The sequence below is a fragment of the Corythoichthys intestinalis genome, chromosome 18 (genome assembly GCF_030265065.1).
Source record: "Corythoichthys intestinalis isolate RoL2023-P3 chromosome 18, ASM3026506v1, whole genome shotgun sequence".
Lineage (NCBI taxonomy): Eukaryota > Metazoa > Chordata > Actinopteri > Syngnathiformes > Syngnathidae > Corythoichthys > Corythoichthys intestinalis.
In genome coordinates, this window is record NC_080412.1 from 6,741,191 (window position 1) to 6,758,070 (window position 16,880).

Here is a 16,880-nt window from a genome sequence, read left to right on the forward strand (position 1 = left end):
ATTACTGTAAATTTGATAGTATATCGTCATAGGCACAGTCCCGAGTCTGTTGAGAAAAGTAGAACACTAAACCATGCTCGCTAGATTTGTGTGGTGTTTTTGTCTTTTAGAGCTGCATTTGATAGGCTCCACGTTAACAAATATGTGACAAAGTCGTTTCCTTTCATTTTATGACTCGTTCACCGCATAGTCATTACTGGAAAGTCAAGTTAGCAGCAAGCTAGGTCAGGAACCGGAGGACCGAATCACTGAACGGGAAGTGACAAAACTCAGTCTTTCCCCCCTGCCTGCACGCTGGCTGCTTATTGGCCACACGTGGAAATGAGTGACATACGCCATGATTCTGTTTCCGCTCCCTCCCCTGCCCGCGATGAGGCTGGCGTCTGATTGGTCGTGTGCGATGTCAGAAGACGCTGCCGCTTGCTCAACGCCCTCCCACGCAGCGAACAAGCGCCACCAACTTCATAGAACGAATCAGTGCAGATGGTGATTAGTTCGGTCTCGTTCACCCAAACAATTCGTTCAAAAAGAACGAATCGTTCGCGACCGATACAACACTACTCCTGACCTAGCTTGCTGCTAACTTGACTTTCCAGTAATGACTATGCGGTGAACGAATCAAATAATGAAACGAAAGGACTTTGTCACATATTTGTTAACGTGGAGCCTATCAAATGCAGCTCTAAAAGACAAAAACACCACACAAATCTAGCGAGCATGGTTTAGTGTACTACTTTTCTCAACAGACTCGGGACTACCTATTACGACATACTATCAAATTTACAGTAATTTAAAACACGGGTAGCTACGAGGCAAGCAAAAGCTGAGCTGCGGTCGCGTGACGGCAATGAAGGAGGCAAAGAACTGTCACTATATGGAGGCTTCATGGCAGCGATATTTACCTCATATGTGCACAGAAAAAAAGAATATATAGTATGATCACCATAATACTGATTTGCAATTAAACGGTATATACATGTCCATTTTTTCCAAGTGTTTTATTTTTTTTTCGTGTCAGATGTTGGTTGGTTTGACAAATTATGTCAATCCGTCCATCATGTGCTACTCAAGCGCCCCAAAACAACGCACATGGACACGGGAGATGTCGCAGTATGTCTACATTTTTCTTATCAGACTAATGAGAGTAGAAAGGCGATATCGTAAAGAGCAAACAATTTTCTCGTCAGCATTTGACGATCTGAGATGCGGGGACGACAGGGGAGCTGACCGGATTATTTTATTTATTAATACCAGTGCAAAAATTCAATACGATCACCATAATACTGATTTGCAATGAAACTATATACATGTCAATTTTTTCCGAGTGTTTTTTTTTTTTTTTTTTCGTGCCAGAGCGTGTCGGTTGGTTTGACAAATTATGTCAATCCGTCCATCATGCGCTACTCAAGCGCCCCAAAACAACGCACGCGGACACGGGAGATGTCGCAATATGTCTACATTTTTCTTAACAGACTAATGAGGGTAGAAAGGCGACATCGTAAAGAGCAAGCAATCATTTCTCGTCAGCATTTGACGATCTGAGATGCGGGGACGACAGGGGAGCTGACCGGATTATTTTATTTATTAACACCAGTGCAAAAATTCAATACGATCATCTTAATACTGATTTGCAATTAAACTGGCAAATATCAAAATGTAGTATTGTCTTTATTTCAGAGCAGCACATTCGACAACTAGCTATTTACACTTATATTTTTAACAATAGTGACTAAAAATAATAGTGATGAGCATAAAAACAAAAATACAACAGAGCGAGATGTAAATATGATGTGTTGGTCGTTCCATATTCAGAAATTAAACTTTCGATTTATTTTTATTTTCGTGACAGCAAGCATGCTGCGTTGGCTGGTAGCAAGCAGCATTGTAAATGTGATCAAGAACATGCTAATGAAAGTCCGTGCGCCCCCGACCCCAACCCCCCGCTCCCCCCACAAAAGGAAAATGTTTAACCGTGTCCTCAATCGAAATGCAAGCACGAGCCATGACTTTGAGCCCATAGAACTAGGACAGACGACGCGGAAGTTCTCCCTCGCTTTTGCAGCAGCGGGAGGGCGACGAGGCTGTCTGTGAAAGCAGAATGATATCGCCTGTCACTCATTTCTGAAACTACGACGAGTGGTCAATGTGCAAGAGAGGGAGGGACCAAGCAATGTCACTTCCCGTTCAGTTATACTGCGAAGCGGTCTTTGGTGATTCGTTCGGCAACGTCACTTCCCGTTCACTAACCGAACGATTCATTTGGGCGGGGAGGGAGATGAGGGGGGCGAACGATTCGTTGAACGATTCGTTTGAACGAATCTTTTTACTGAACGATCCGGAATGGATTCGTTTACTCAAGTGAACGACAGATCCCGTCACTAGTCTGGACAACAAGATATGTCACGACGCAATATGCGTCTTTAGGAATCGTTAAAGGGATCGTTAAGGCTTTTTCATTGTGATGTTGAGGCCTCGAAACACTAGGAACCGGTTCGGAATTGGAATCGGATTTCGATTCCCATCCCTACTGAGGAGCATACTCTCGTCTGACATGGGTAAAGGATAGCTGCGCGCTGGTTTCTAGTTACGTGCAAGCTGTTTGCTATGAGATTTATAAATAAATTAGCATTCGTAGGATTTAAGACAGCGGACTATTGTTAGGCAAATAAGGCTCATTTAATCTACGAACTTTATATATTGATCAGATTAGATGGACGTTTGAACACAAATTGTTTTGTTTCAAGTGTCTGTAAAAACTGTCCAAAGTGAAGGAAATAAAAAGCTTCAAAAAGCACAATTGCCTTGTTTGATGTCTGTTGAGTTGAAAAACGAACACATCATTTTAATATAGTAAAAAATATACCGTGAGGTACAATAAGGTACTGTTTGTGCGACTAAAATATTAATTAAAAAAAAAAAAGACTGGAGACAAAATGGCGGACGAGACTCCGGCATCGTTAAGTCGGAATCACGTAAATTGAGTACGTCGTAATCCAGGGACTACCTGCAAAAGTATGGATACATCGAATTGTTTGTTTGGTATTAGTTTAAGCAGACTTTTTCTTCTTGTGATTTGCAGACCACATTTTAGGACCAATTCATCCAGAAATGTAAAAACTTCAAAAGGGTTGTGTGAATGTCTTTTCAGACTATCTGAAATTTGACATGTGTCAGTAGATGCTGTAGGCCTCACTCATAAAACCCACAGTTACATGGCACAGCTCTAAATATTCCTTTTTATCATTACAAATGACAGAGTTTGCAGCTGAGTGCCTCTCTTCAAGGGACTCATTTATTCTAATGCAATTTCAGTTCTTTTTGATCTTGCTTTTCACTCCATAGGCATGAAGAATTGAAACTTGAAAAGGAATTTAAACCCGTCCTTTTTGCTTTATCTCTTACAAAGTCAGAGAGCTGTCTGTACCCAGCGGCATAAAACTGACTGTTTTAACCACTCAGACACAAAGTCTCCCTTTGGCTAATGTCTCCTGGCACACATTCTCAACATTTGTAGATAGTGTCCAACACAACCCAAAACCCCGTTGTAAGAATATATTTTTTATTTATTTACGTATACTTACACATATTTGTTCATTGCTATTCTATCACATTTCTTCCAGTTTATGCACAGAAGTGGCTGCTCCCAACATTTGAATTCTCCTCCTCAAAATCGTGATAAAAGGACATAGGAATTTATGGTTTCCTTTTTTACCGCCGGTGAGTACTTTTCCATCATGTGCGATTCCATGACAATCGAATGCATTTTCTAACATTACCCTCAATCACTGGAGAGGAAAACGTTTTTTCAATCATTTTTGCATCCTTATTATACATACTAAGTGATTGTTTTTATCGATTCAAATCTGACAGGCGTGTTACTAACTCAAATCTATAAACCGTTAAAAAAAAAAAAAAAAACTAGGGGGAGGCTTCCATTTGTTAAAAAACTGAGATCGGGCATGGATTCCGCACCTAAATTTGAGTTAAAAGAGCTGTCAGAGGTAAAACAAAACAAATCGTGTCCCCAGTGTCATTAAAATAGTCATTAAGGCCAAGTTTACACGACAACAATCTAACGCAATAACGCAAAAGCGGCACTTTGCCATTATTTTAATTCCATGTTTGCACGACCATTATGTGTACGATCAAAGGCACAAATGCCTTAATCATCGTTAAACTTGCAGCCCAGTCTGAAGTGTACTGTGCCAACTCATTCATTGTGTATAAGTGAGAGGCTGTTCTCGCCAGCGTGAGTGGACTCACTCAGTGAAGCATTTAATAAAGGCAAGCATTTTTCTACGATATTCTTGTTTAAAAAATAATTCACATTATGCAGGCGGCATGGTGGGAAAGTGGTTAGCACGTCCACCTCACAGTTCTGGGATCATGATTGCAATTCCTTCATGTGTGGAGTTTGCATGTTCTTCCGTTGCCTGCGTGGATTTTAGCCAGGGTGCTGCTTCATCCCAAAAAACGTGCATGGAATGGTGATTGAACACTTCAAGTTGTCCAAATTAAGAGTGTGCGTGATGGTTGTGTGCCTATATTTACCCAACGACTGGCTGGCAACCTGTTTAAGGTGTACCCCGCCTTTTGCCTGGAGTTAGCTGTGATAATCTCCAGCAACCCCGCAACCCTCGAGAGGATAAGCAGTTCAGAGGATGAATGAATGAAGGAATCATATGAATGTTAGGGAGAATGATTAAAAGTACAGGTAATGCATGGGTTTCGACTAGCGGTGTGCCAATACCTCGATTATTAGCATACCTGTCAAGTTGTACGGTTTTGGCGTAATTTGTACAAGTGAGCACTGATTTTTAAATGTCTACGCCGTACGTTCAAAATCTGTACGTTTTTCGTGCATTACGTTTTTGTTTTCTCCGTTCGGATATTGTCACCGTTTCGGCAACGCGATGCGTTTCTACGTTGGTTGAATGACGTGAGAAAAGTCAGAGACACTGAGAGAGAAGAGTGTTGTGACGCTGTAGCAAATGCGATGTTAGGCTAGGTGGCTCCAATATTTTCTGACTGTAGCAGACAGCCTACAATCTACGCCTAGATATCAAATGCTTATAGAACTACATGCGAAATGACAGACGGCGGCGTTAATAAACAACTGCCATTTTGAAGCAGTAGACTTATCATAAAGGCTCTGTTGTAGTGAACCTTCCTAGCGAACTTAAGTAACTTTTTATCTAAAATACTCCTAAATCGGCAAAATCTTGACTTGAATCTATCTTTAAATGATGAAAGTTGTAAAACTTTAACATGTCGAAAGTGGACAGAAGGGAACTAATGCAAAAACGGTAGCAATTTTAACAAGTTTAACAGTTGATTCACAACATTAAACGATTTCCAAACATAGCAAAGGTTACCATGATTTTTTTTTTTTTTTTTAATGAAAAAAAAAACATGAAAGGTAACACCAGTTACTTTGCCAAGTAACTAATTACTCTAAGTTACTAACTCAATTACTTTTTGGGAGAAGTAATTTGAAACTAATTAATTACTTTTTAAAAGTAAGATTAACAACACTGGTCATAAAGATGAAATCTGCAGAATGAAAAGTGACGAAAGCAGAGATTTCATTCTGCCAATTTGTTGCCGAACACAATTTGCCCGCAACTGTTGCTGATCACTTCTCAGAATTAGCAAAAGAAATGTTCCTTGACTCAAAGATTGCATCGGTAAGTTAATTTTATCAATTGACCTTTTTCATTTATAATTGGACACACCAACGAACTGCCTTCAAGTCAAGCTGAATTGCGAGCTGAAGTGCCGTGAAGTGCAGCCATCAAGACATGATAGAAATTGCCAAAAGTGCTACATACGATTATAACAAAAGTCACTGTTAAATCTTTAGTACTAATGATGTACCTGAAGATATTGTTCTTTGATTGCACCAGATTATATGTTACAATATTACCAATAAATTCATATTAATTTAAAAATTGAGTTTTATATTTGTTTCATATTGCACACTATATAATACGTTGTAAGATTAGTCACCAATTTGTAAGGGCATACGTCACTATTTGAAAGATTGCCAACGGCCTTGGGTTGACAGGTATGATTATTAGATTCATCGAGATTCGACACACTTTATTGTTGTTGTTTTTGAATTCACTAACGTGTATTTCAATGTCTATTTGGCTAGGTAGATCGCGCAGGTCTTAATGCACAAATCTGATTTTTTTGGAATTTTTGGTTTTTTTTGGCGTGCCGGTTCAGACTGCCTTTGTCCATTGAGCCCGTTCAAGTATTACGCATGCGCACTAAATCGCAGTCCGACATGGGCCGAGCAAGAAGACTCACATGCACAGAAACATCAAAACAAATGACTACACATGCTGGCTGTCATCCGTCATTCCAGGGAGATCATATTTTGATTTCCAAAAAGAGGACATAAATAACAGACATAAATAATCCCCGTTTAGGCTTATATTCAAAGTTTATACGGATTGATAGCATGCACGCACTGTCTGTGCCTGACACACACACATACGGACAGTTTGCCCCGACTCTCGGCCGTGTAAGCAATCTTGAAATATTGCTCATATAGAGCAGAGGCGTATCCTCAACCCATTTTTATTTTTTATGACTGTTGTCAAGCCCAACCCTTCCCTAATAGCCGTGTTCAAGGCAAGCTAGGCGCTAACGCACTGCTGCACCTCTACCGGAGCACCCTGTCTCTCTCGCTCTCTGATGACTTGGCAGCTCAGACTGCCGTGACATTCTCGAAAAATGTGTCCCGGATCGGATTTAACCCACATACGAAAGTGACCCAGATCGGATTTGAAATGGTCCACATCTATACGACTTGTCCCGTTCAGACCGCCAAGTTAATGCCTCACTCGAGTCGGAAAATCACGAAAAAATCGGACTCGTGCATTAAGACCTGCAGTATGAACCTAGCCTTTGTGCGTTGTTTGTTGGTCTACAAAAGTTATTCCATATGCAGAACGTGTAAAACCAGGATTAAGTACAGCCGTAACACTACAAACATGCGAAATAGTACGGAAATATATGAAAACAAAGTATATTAGTTAAAAGAAGTCTTATTTCTAAAGGCTATTTATGGTTTGTTTGTTTTTTTTACGGAAAATGTGGAAATCATTCCACCAGTGTAAATTTTATTGTATTGTTGAGAGAAATAAGTACTGTACTGCCTTTGAAACAGCTAATGTTTTTGCAACTTCTTGTGGAAAACAGCAGTTTAAGGTCAGCTCTGTGTTGTATAGGCATGTTTCCGTTGTTCCTGCTGGATCATTAGGTGATTGGAAAGAAAAGGTAAAGGATATAAATTGGTTTGGCTGCTTTAATTAATGAATACTGGCAAATATATCTTGCTTCAAAGTATGAAGTAGCCACAAAGTAAGAAAAAAGAAATCCTGAAAGGTAGGGGGGAAGATGTATCGAAAATCGTGATTATCGTTAATACCGTGAAGATAATTGTTCAATAATCTAATCGTACTACCCTGAATCGTAATGGAATCGAATCGTGGGGTCCCTTAGATGGCACACCCCTAGTTACGATGTATGCGATTTCGACTTTATAACGCCGGAGTCTTTTTTTTTTTTTTTTCTTTAATAATGTTGACTTTTGTTTGTGATGCATGCTCTTATTTTGGCGCAACAAGCGTAGAGAAGGTCATACTTCCGCATGCAAGTAAGAGCGCATATACACACGAAGAAGAACGGCCTGTATTTTAGCCCACAAAGAAGATCGCACACGCACACATGAAGAGGTGTGTCGTGCAGCTGAGTGGGAAAGATATAAATTAATTTGATTTGATTTTCAAACTGTTACACATGAAGATTGAGAAGTTTGGATTACTTGTACTTTTTTGGAATTTGTGAAACTTTTCAGTGGAATATCTGATGCTGCCTACACTCACCCACACTCCTGCAGCCACCAAATAAATTGAGTGTGAGAACCTTGCTCTACAGAGATCATCAAAAAACTTGCAATAAAAATAGCGACACTGCCACTGTCATTAAATCAACAACCAACCCATGAATTCATGGTTCCTAGCTACAGTGTACGAGAATACGTTCAGATAATTGTGGGCATCCAGGGACAGAAATAGCTAAACAATCAAACTGCCAAAGCCTTACCATGTACTTGCAGGGTAGCTGCCGCCTCTGCTTTGCCCACACTGTTCTCTGATACACATGTGTATGTGCCCTCGTCTTCTGCTCGCACCTGGTTCAGGTGCAGACTGTTGTCAGTGCGGATCTCATACCTGCAACGCATCAACAAACCGATTGCAGCAAAACATCCAAGTGGTAACATCACTTTACTGACATTTATTCTATCAAGACATGACATTCAATTCCCATGTGATAGTACATTAAAGCTGTGCAGACGATGAGGACCCTCAGATTCCTATTCACCGCATCTAAGCAGCTTAACAGGACAGGTTAAAAAATATATACTAGTATATACTGTATGGCCGAAAACACAGACAAGACTGAAAAAGCAGTTTCTGCTCTTGCACTCCTCTTTAAAAGAAACTGCTACATTTTAAGCCAAAAAAACCTTTGTGTTTGCTGAACAATATGTCTATATTCTGCCATAGCAGATTCATGGCGCATTAAGCCCCAAACTATTTTTAATTTGTCAGTTTTACCCTGGAAACCCCTGTTTACAGACGTCAAGCAAACGCTTCTGTTTCAACCCAGCCATAAAATGAAGGTTATTCATTATATTTATTTTTCAAAATGTCTGTCATTTTTAGATTAGAATTGATGTCAAATATTTCGTTTAAAAAAAAAAAAAAAAACGACTTAGAAAAAAATTATTCACACGCATATTCTAAACAAATTATGTCACAATGAAAAAAATGGCGTCTGTAAAAACGTCATGGATATCTAGCTCATAACTATCGCTTAATTGTATTTTTTTTTTTTTTTCTTAATGTCACATTTTCTCCGATATGTTAAATGATAATCGATCCAAACGAAGAAAAAATGGAAAAAAAAAAAAAAAACTTTTAAAAGGGTAAATGTATGAAAAAGAAAATCTCGACCACTCCTTGATGTCTGCGATTTCTGCATCGTGACCCTTTATATTACCGTGTTTAACCCATAAAATCCCCCAAAAATCCAGCTGTGGCCATTCACAGCTACGGTATGTCTTAACACTCAGCGATACATGCTACATGGAGTTTTGTGAATGAAACAAGGTAAGTACGCGATAATATCTCGTTAAAGTCATGGCGTCTGTAATTCTGCTCTCGCGTGCTTTCACCTCCAGATAGGGTTTTGCCGTTAAGTTTTTTTTTTCCTCCAGTTCGAAATTTTTCTTCCCCTAGTAAATTCATATTTTAAGCTTTCCAATGATGTATCACACATGCATATCGGACAGTTTTGAAATTTGGGCAAATTGGGGGTCTCATAGCGGAACTTCGTCACCTGAATGTTTTCCGGCATATATATAAGGCAAGACATAGAGCATTTTTCATTAAGACAAAAGGTTATTTGGCATTTACTGTGTGCATTGATAAAGCACAAAAAATTGTAAATAGAGTACGCTTAGGCTACGTTCATGCTGCAGGTCTTAATGCACGAATCCGATTTTTTCGTGTTTTTCCGACTTGAGTGAGGCATTAACTTGACGGTCTGAATGGGACAAGTCATATAGAAGTGGACCATTTCAAATCCAATCTGGGTCACCTTTGTATGTTGTTTAAATCCGATCTGGGCCACATGTTTCTAGAATGAAACTGTCAAGTCTCCCGAATCGGAATTCTTGCAGCAATTACGTTGGAAAGAGCGAGAGCGGCACGCAGGACGGCAGCAATGTAGCTGTTCATTAGCGTTAGCGCCTAGCCTGAACTCGGCTTTTACTACGCAGGAGGCGGGCTTGACCACAGTAATAAAAAATACAATGGAGAAAAGGGTAACCCTGATTATGCGGATAATCGTTTTCTTACTGTGTGCCAAGAGAGCAATATTTCAGTATTGCTTACATGACCGAGTCGGGGCAAACAGTGCTCATGCTCGCACAGTGCAAAGTTATTTGTTCTGATGCTTCTGCGCATGTGGGTCAGTTTGCTCAGCATGTGTCGGACTGCAAGTTAGCGCGCATGCGTAATACTTGAACGGGCTCAATGGACATATTTAGTCTGAACGGGCACACCAAAAAACAGATATGACAAAAAAATCGGAATTTTGCGTTAAGACCTTCAGTATGAACCCAACCTTAGAGTATAGCGCTTTATTCACACCAGAGGTGTTCCACGTTGAGAGGCGAATCTGCTACTTGCAGGAAATGCCATTGACATTTACTCTGTTACATTTACTTGAGTGAGCGAGCCATACCTTTTAATTGAGTAGATTTGTAAGGAACTAACATTATTCTTACACCGTAACTTTGAGCTACACTAGAGTTGTTACATTTTTCCTCTGTATTTTACATATTAGATTTGACTTTAATTTTGCCAGAGATGCCCAGGTAGCTCTACTAGTTTCACTAATGAGACATTGAAACAATAATCACATTGTCTCCATTGTACCAATCAAACGTTACATTAAAGTCACATGACCACACACACGCTTGTAGTCCTATGATCACACCGGCGTGTTCAATTACGCGGCGTCTTTAAAGCACTGTAAAAAATAATTTAAAAAACTATTACACATAAAGCACTGCCGTCAAAAGGACTCGACGTTACCACTCTCCCAGTATTTATTTGGTACAGATACACAACGGAAAAAGGAATATATGATCGTTTTAGTTTAATGGAAGGAAATATGTTTTCTTCACTAAAGAGCACTCATGCTTTTTGGATGGTTGATGCTTAATTTCTGTAGATTTTTCAAGTTGGAATTCAATGATTTTTCAGTATTTTTTGGCCTAAAAAGGTTATGCAACAGGTTTTAGTATAGTCTATAATTAAACTATTATTATATACTACTAATAATTGTACTTGTACTTGAGTAATATTTTGAAGTAACGCTACTCATACTTGAGTACATTTTATTGGCTACTCTATCCACACCTAGCTATTAGATGCAGTAAATTGTAAATGGGGAGTACTTATATAGCACATTTATATAGATTGTTACAATGCCCAAAACGCTTTACATTTGCACACATTTACCCTTTCATGTACACATTCACACACCAATAGTGCTGCTGCCATGCAAGGCGCTGCCAACCCATTGGGGGCAAATTAAAATTAAGTGCCTTGCCCAAGGGCACTTCGACAGTGGGCAGTCGTAGCCAGGAATCAAACCACTGACCCCACTGTCCCAGGACAACTCGAGCTACCAACTGTGCAGTGAAATTCACTGTACTGATGAAAACAGTAAGCACATTGCTTTCGGTCTTACCTGCCCCGAGGCAACTCCCCTTCTTCTCTTCGCCAACGAACTGTTGGTGTTGGATCCCCATGCACTTCGCAAAAGAAGTCCACCGTTTCGTCAGCCAACACCACTTGGTTTACCGGTTGTTTAGTGAACATTGGCCTCTCTGATGTGGACAGGAAAGAGGAAAATTGGTACTTGTTAGGGCACGAGCACAAAGTGGTGTGAGAGCCCTATTGTAATGCAAACGTTTATCATTATTATCATCTTTTTTTTTTTTCAAGGGCCAATGAAAACGGAAAATTTGGAGGCCTTAACATGTTTGAAAATTTGCAGATACATGCAGCTTCGCGTAAATTTTGTTAATTTTGCAACGTTGCGAGGCCTCTCCTATTAGATCTTTTCAACATAGAGCGATGAAAATGGGGAGTCAATACCTGATGCAAAACTACACCAAAAAGTCTCTTGGTCGCAAATCCCAAACCTAACAGGAAATCAAAAGTCGATTTACAGGGTGCACATTTCAGACATTGGAACCTAGGGATTTAATTGGATCCTCCTCAGTGAGACTGTTCATGAGACATACGAGATTTAAGTTATCAAAATGGTGAGTTTTCATTCCCGGGATTGACCTGGGCAGGGTCGGCCTTTTTTTTTTTTTGGCAACACGCCAAATTCAGTAAATAATAATAACTTGCTGATACAAGGTTCTGTCTTTTTAATATCTGGCGTGTATGAGAGGTATCCCAGCCTGAACACGACTGCTTTGAAAATGTACCCATTAGGCTTGGCGCCCCCTGCTGGGAACAGGAAAAAAAACTTTACCAGACGGGCTCCTCCTCCAAGGGAAAAAAATCAATTGACCTCAAACCTGCATCAGGGTTAAGAAATGTGTTCAGGTGCCTGTTGAAAAATATTGGGGTTTCGTTGAAGCAGAAAGGTCCACACAGGAAAGTGACGATGACCGTCACTATTTTGTCTTACCACAAATTTTGAACTGTCATAACTTGGCAGATATACAACATATCTGGCCAAACATCCGAGCTTACCATGAAGGGTCCTGTAGGGGTCATTTGCATCAACCCCACAGTGCCAACTAGTGGCAACAGAAAGTCACTCATTTCATTAATACATGTCCAGTACATTTCAGGTTTATCAGTGTAATTACAAGATGTTTTGTAATACTACATTTTAAGGCCCATGTCCACATATTTCTGTCTGTTGCCATGACAACCCCTTGTTCACCATTAAAAGGAAGTTGATTTCTTTATGGACTTAGGCAGCTTATATAGCCACGAATAAATGCCACATTCCTGTAAGGGATGCCTGCATTTGCACAGACTACTCCTGCGCAAAAAGGAGCATTCTCTTCTGTGACGTCATCGTCCATACGGGTCACCTCTCAACTGGAAGCCTACAATTTTTTTTACATTGTTTGATGTCTTCTCCCAACATATTCAAGCATTAAATTCACAAGCTCTTTCATTTGTAAAATGAGGAGCAGGAAAGCTGCGTCTGTACTGTTTACCTCCATTTATTACGATGCCGTAATGCCACACCAAAAAGAAAATAGAGATGGCACGCTCCATGACGTCACGCCCGTTGGCTCTGATTTTACACGGATAGCCAGCAGCTACACTAGACCAGGTATCGAGCATCTAATAAATTATCTGGATCTCTAGCCAGTGTAATAATATGTCCGAACAAGGGTTACGACATGCCGTATCCTTGTGTAGACGGAGCCTCAGAATATACAAAAACATCTCTCTCAGCCATGCCCACAACACAAAAGAGGTGAGTTTCAAGCATATGTTAGTTTCTCATGAGATGATGAGAGGGGGACGATCTGCCACCACCCTGAGCTATGTGCCATCCTTTGCATCATTTGCGTGACATCCGGGTTGCGCCAAACTGCGAGGGCTCGTTCAGTCCTGCTTGCAGGCCAAGTTTTGTTTACTTCTGAGAATGTGGCACACAATACAAGTGAAGAGGATGCAAGTGATGTTGTGTGTTTATCTGGTTAATAAAGATATTTCTGCGTAAAATCTATGCAGATATCCTATATAAGATATGGACACCTGCGTCTTATAGTCAGGTGCGGCATATAAATGGATTATATTCTTAAATTTTGTGAAATTTGAGCAGTTATAGTATATTGACTGGAAATTACGGTAGTTGAAGACTAAGAGCATGAGGTGGTACAAAATTGATTTCTAATGTTTTGCATGTTACGTTTTCTGTACGGCTAGCCTTACAAACCATAACACGACATGGACAGAAGCCAAATCTAGTGCAGTTCTTTTGTCCCTATAATTAACCTCTCATTATAGCTTAAATTATAATGCACTATACTTACTGACTATACTTAGCTTTTTGTATTTCTAGCTGGTCTGCAATACAATTCCTTTAAAATTACGTACGCTAGTCATTATCGCAATTATGTACAAAACCAAATATGTTATTGGTAAAAACTAAAGAATTTGGCCACCGATTGACAGCCGATTTCCATGTGATCGTAGCATGAAGGAAAAGAAGTTAGGATTGCGGACTGTGATCTTTGCTATTTTTAGTACTAGGCAACAAAATATGGATAGTGGGCCACAACTGCACTTTGAACATGGCTGATTTAAATGGATTATTATGCATATGATGACACACATCCATTAACATGTAGTCCAACTGGTTTAGCTTTTGTGAGATTGCCAATTGCACTGGTATACAAAATTTTGGAACGTATCTGCTTCAGAGATTAAAATGGCTAAATTGTGACACACATTGGGGAAATATATACACAGACAAGACTGAAAAAGCAGTTTCTGCTCTTGCCCTCCTCTTTAAAAGAAACTGTTGTATTTTAAGCCAAAACAACTGTTGTGTTTGATAGAACAATATGTCTATATGCTGCCATAGCTGATTCATGGCGCATGAAGCCCCCAAACTACTATTAATTTGTCCGTTTCACCCTAAAAACCCCCGTTTACAGACGTCGCGCAACCGCTTTTGTTTCAACCCAGCCATAAGACGAAGGTAATTAATTATATTTATTATTCAAAATGTCGTTTTTAGCTTAGACTCATTCATTGATGTCTCATTTTTTGTTAAAAAAAAAAAAAAACGACTTAAAAAAATTATTGACTTACATATTTTAAACTTTTAAACAAATTATGTCAAAATGAAAAATGCGTCTGTAAAATGTCACTGATCACTACCTCATAACTATCGCTTAATTGTATTTTTTTTTACTGTGGCATTTTCTCCGATGTTAGATGATAAATATTCGATCCAAACAAAGAAAAATTGGAAAAAAAAAATGTTTAAAAGGGTAAATATATGAAAAAGAACATCTTGGCCACTTCTTGATGTCTGTGACTTCTGCATCGCGACCCTTGTTATATTATCATGTTGCACCCATAAAATCTCCCAAAAATTCAGCTGTGGCCATTCACAGCTGTGTCTTGACACTCAGTGCTACATGCTACATGCAGTTTTCAGATCGAAACAAGGTAAGTACGCGATCATATCTCGTTAAAGTCATGGCGTCTATAATTCTGCTCTCGCGTGCTCTCACCTCCAGGTAGGGTTTTGCTGTTTAAAAAACATTTAAAAAAAAAAAAAAAAATGCCCTCCTGTTCAAAATTTTTCTTCCCCCAGAAAATTGAGATTTTAAGCTTTCCAATGATGTATCACACATGCATACCGGACAATTTTGAAAGTTTGCTAACTTGGAGGTCTCATAGCAGAACTTGAGGTCACCTGAGTGTTTTCCGCCATGTATATTCAAGATATTTAATGTTTAAGTTTGATGACAAAGATAAATTGGTGTAATTACATAAAATCAGTTTTACAGTTTGCGACATTTGAGATGGATATATCCGTTTATATCAGTTGATGCATTTTGTCATCTTCCAAAACACCAGGATTTTTGCAATGCATTGAAAACCGCACATTATGTCTAAGTTCTTGCCTACACGATAACTGTATATTCTTAAATTGTAGACTATTTTTTTAGGTAAAATGTTTACCCAGAAATATTTATCCATCTATTTAATAGGGACAGTGCATATTGATGAACATCTATTAGATATATCCAAAAGATGTAAATGCCGTATTTTTCGGACTTTCAGTCAGTTTTTTTCATAGTTTGGAAGAGGGTGCATCTTATACTGAGCGACTTATGCGTGAAATTATTACCACATTATTATATCATTGTTGCTTGTTAGCATGTTCTGTATGCTATAGTTATCATATTAACTCTATGTTACATTAACATACCAGGCAGGTTCTCAGCTTGTTGTTTATGCCTCATGTAATGTTAGCATACAGTACACTTATTCAGCCTGTTGTTCTTCATTGTATTTTTATTTTAAATTCCCTTTCAAGATGACATGTCTGTTCTTGGTGCAGGATTCTATCTAATAAATTTCCCCAAAAAACTTTTGGCAGGTGCGATTTATAGTCCAGAAAATACAGTATGCCGGATTATAACAAAAATGCTAATTTACTAACACAAAGACACAATAGTCAATAAAGAACAAAAGGTTACAATAAAACAGCACAGTACAGTAGGTTACTAATAATAGAACTAATAAAATAACCATTTCCATTTCAATAATAGTCATTTTCACCTTTTTTGCTTGGATTTTCACATTTCGGCCAGATATGGTATGTCACAAAGTATAGCCAATTGACACTTTTTGATCTCATTTTCTTTTTTAGTTACCCAAATTTAGCAATGTCATTGTGTCACTATTTTTAAGCAGGAAGCATTTTGCTCATACGTTCGCTTTTCTTTTGTTTAATCCAAACCACACACACACACACCCCGCCAAAAAAAAAAAAACAAACAAACAAAATTGACCCATAACTGTACGACTTTACAGCATAGAGCAGAAAATAGTAGGGAATAGCGTTTGTTGAAGCGGAAAGCAAATGTCAATTTTCTATCCGGTGTTCTAGGATCAATACACATTTCCAAAGAACTTGAGCAGCTCGCCTGCTGGGAGTGTTGCCAAAAATAGGGGAAACTTGGAAAAAAAGCAAAGCGGTCAAGGAAGTATAGAAAGACAGCAACTAAGAGAAAAAAATATTTTGCTTCAACAGGACCAGATGATTCAATTCAATCTGTCCAATCCTCAAGACATTGCAGATGCAACCAGGAGAAAAATGGAATTAGAAAGTTCTCAAATGGGCTCATGGGACTATAACAATAATTAACAATAATAAATTATTTACCGTAACTATTTTAGTATGCATTTCAGGGCTGCAGAAGAAACACTCATGGGCAAGCGGACGTAACATTGTACATGTCTGCTCTAGTGCTGCAACGATAAATCGATTAACTTGAGTACCATAATTTTTGGACTATAAGGCGCACCTGACTATAAGCCGCACCCACCAAATTTGACACAAAAACAGCATTTGTTCACAGATAAGCCGCACTGGACTATAAGCCGCAGCACTCCTCACTGTATTATGGAATATTTACACCAAAAGTAGTAATAACTGGTAACACTTTATTTGACAGCGGCACCGTAAGACTGTCATAAGATCAAATGAACCATCATGAA

At 39.0% G+C, this 16,880-nt stretch overlaps 1 protein-coding gene across 2 annotated transcripts in view; it reads right to left on the bottom strand.

The window, feature by feature from the left end:
* robo3 (roundabout, axon guidance receptor, homolog 3 (Drosophila)) overlaps positions 1-16,880 on the bottom strand; it is a 205,744-nt gene that overhangs the window by 124,769 nt on the left and 64,095 nt on the right. For both annotated transcript variants that reach the window (XM_057820223.1, XM_057820222.1), the window contains exons 5-6: positions 11,341-11,479; positions 8,119-8,246 (exon numbers count right to left, since the gene is read on the bottom strand). In XM_057820223.1, coding sequence (XP_057676206.1) covers positions 8,119-8,246; positions 11,341-11,479 — 267 coding nt within the window. The remainder of the gene's footprint in view (positions 1-8,118; positions 8,247-11,340; positions 11,480-16,880) is intronic.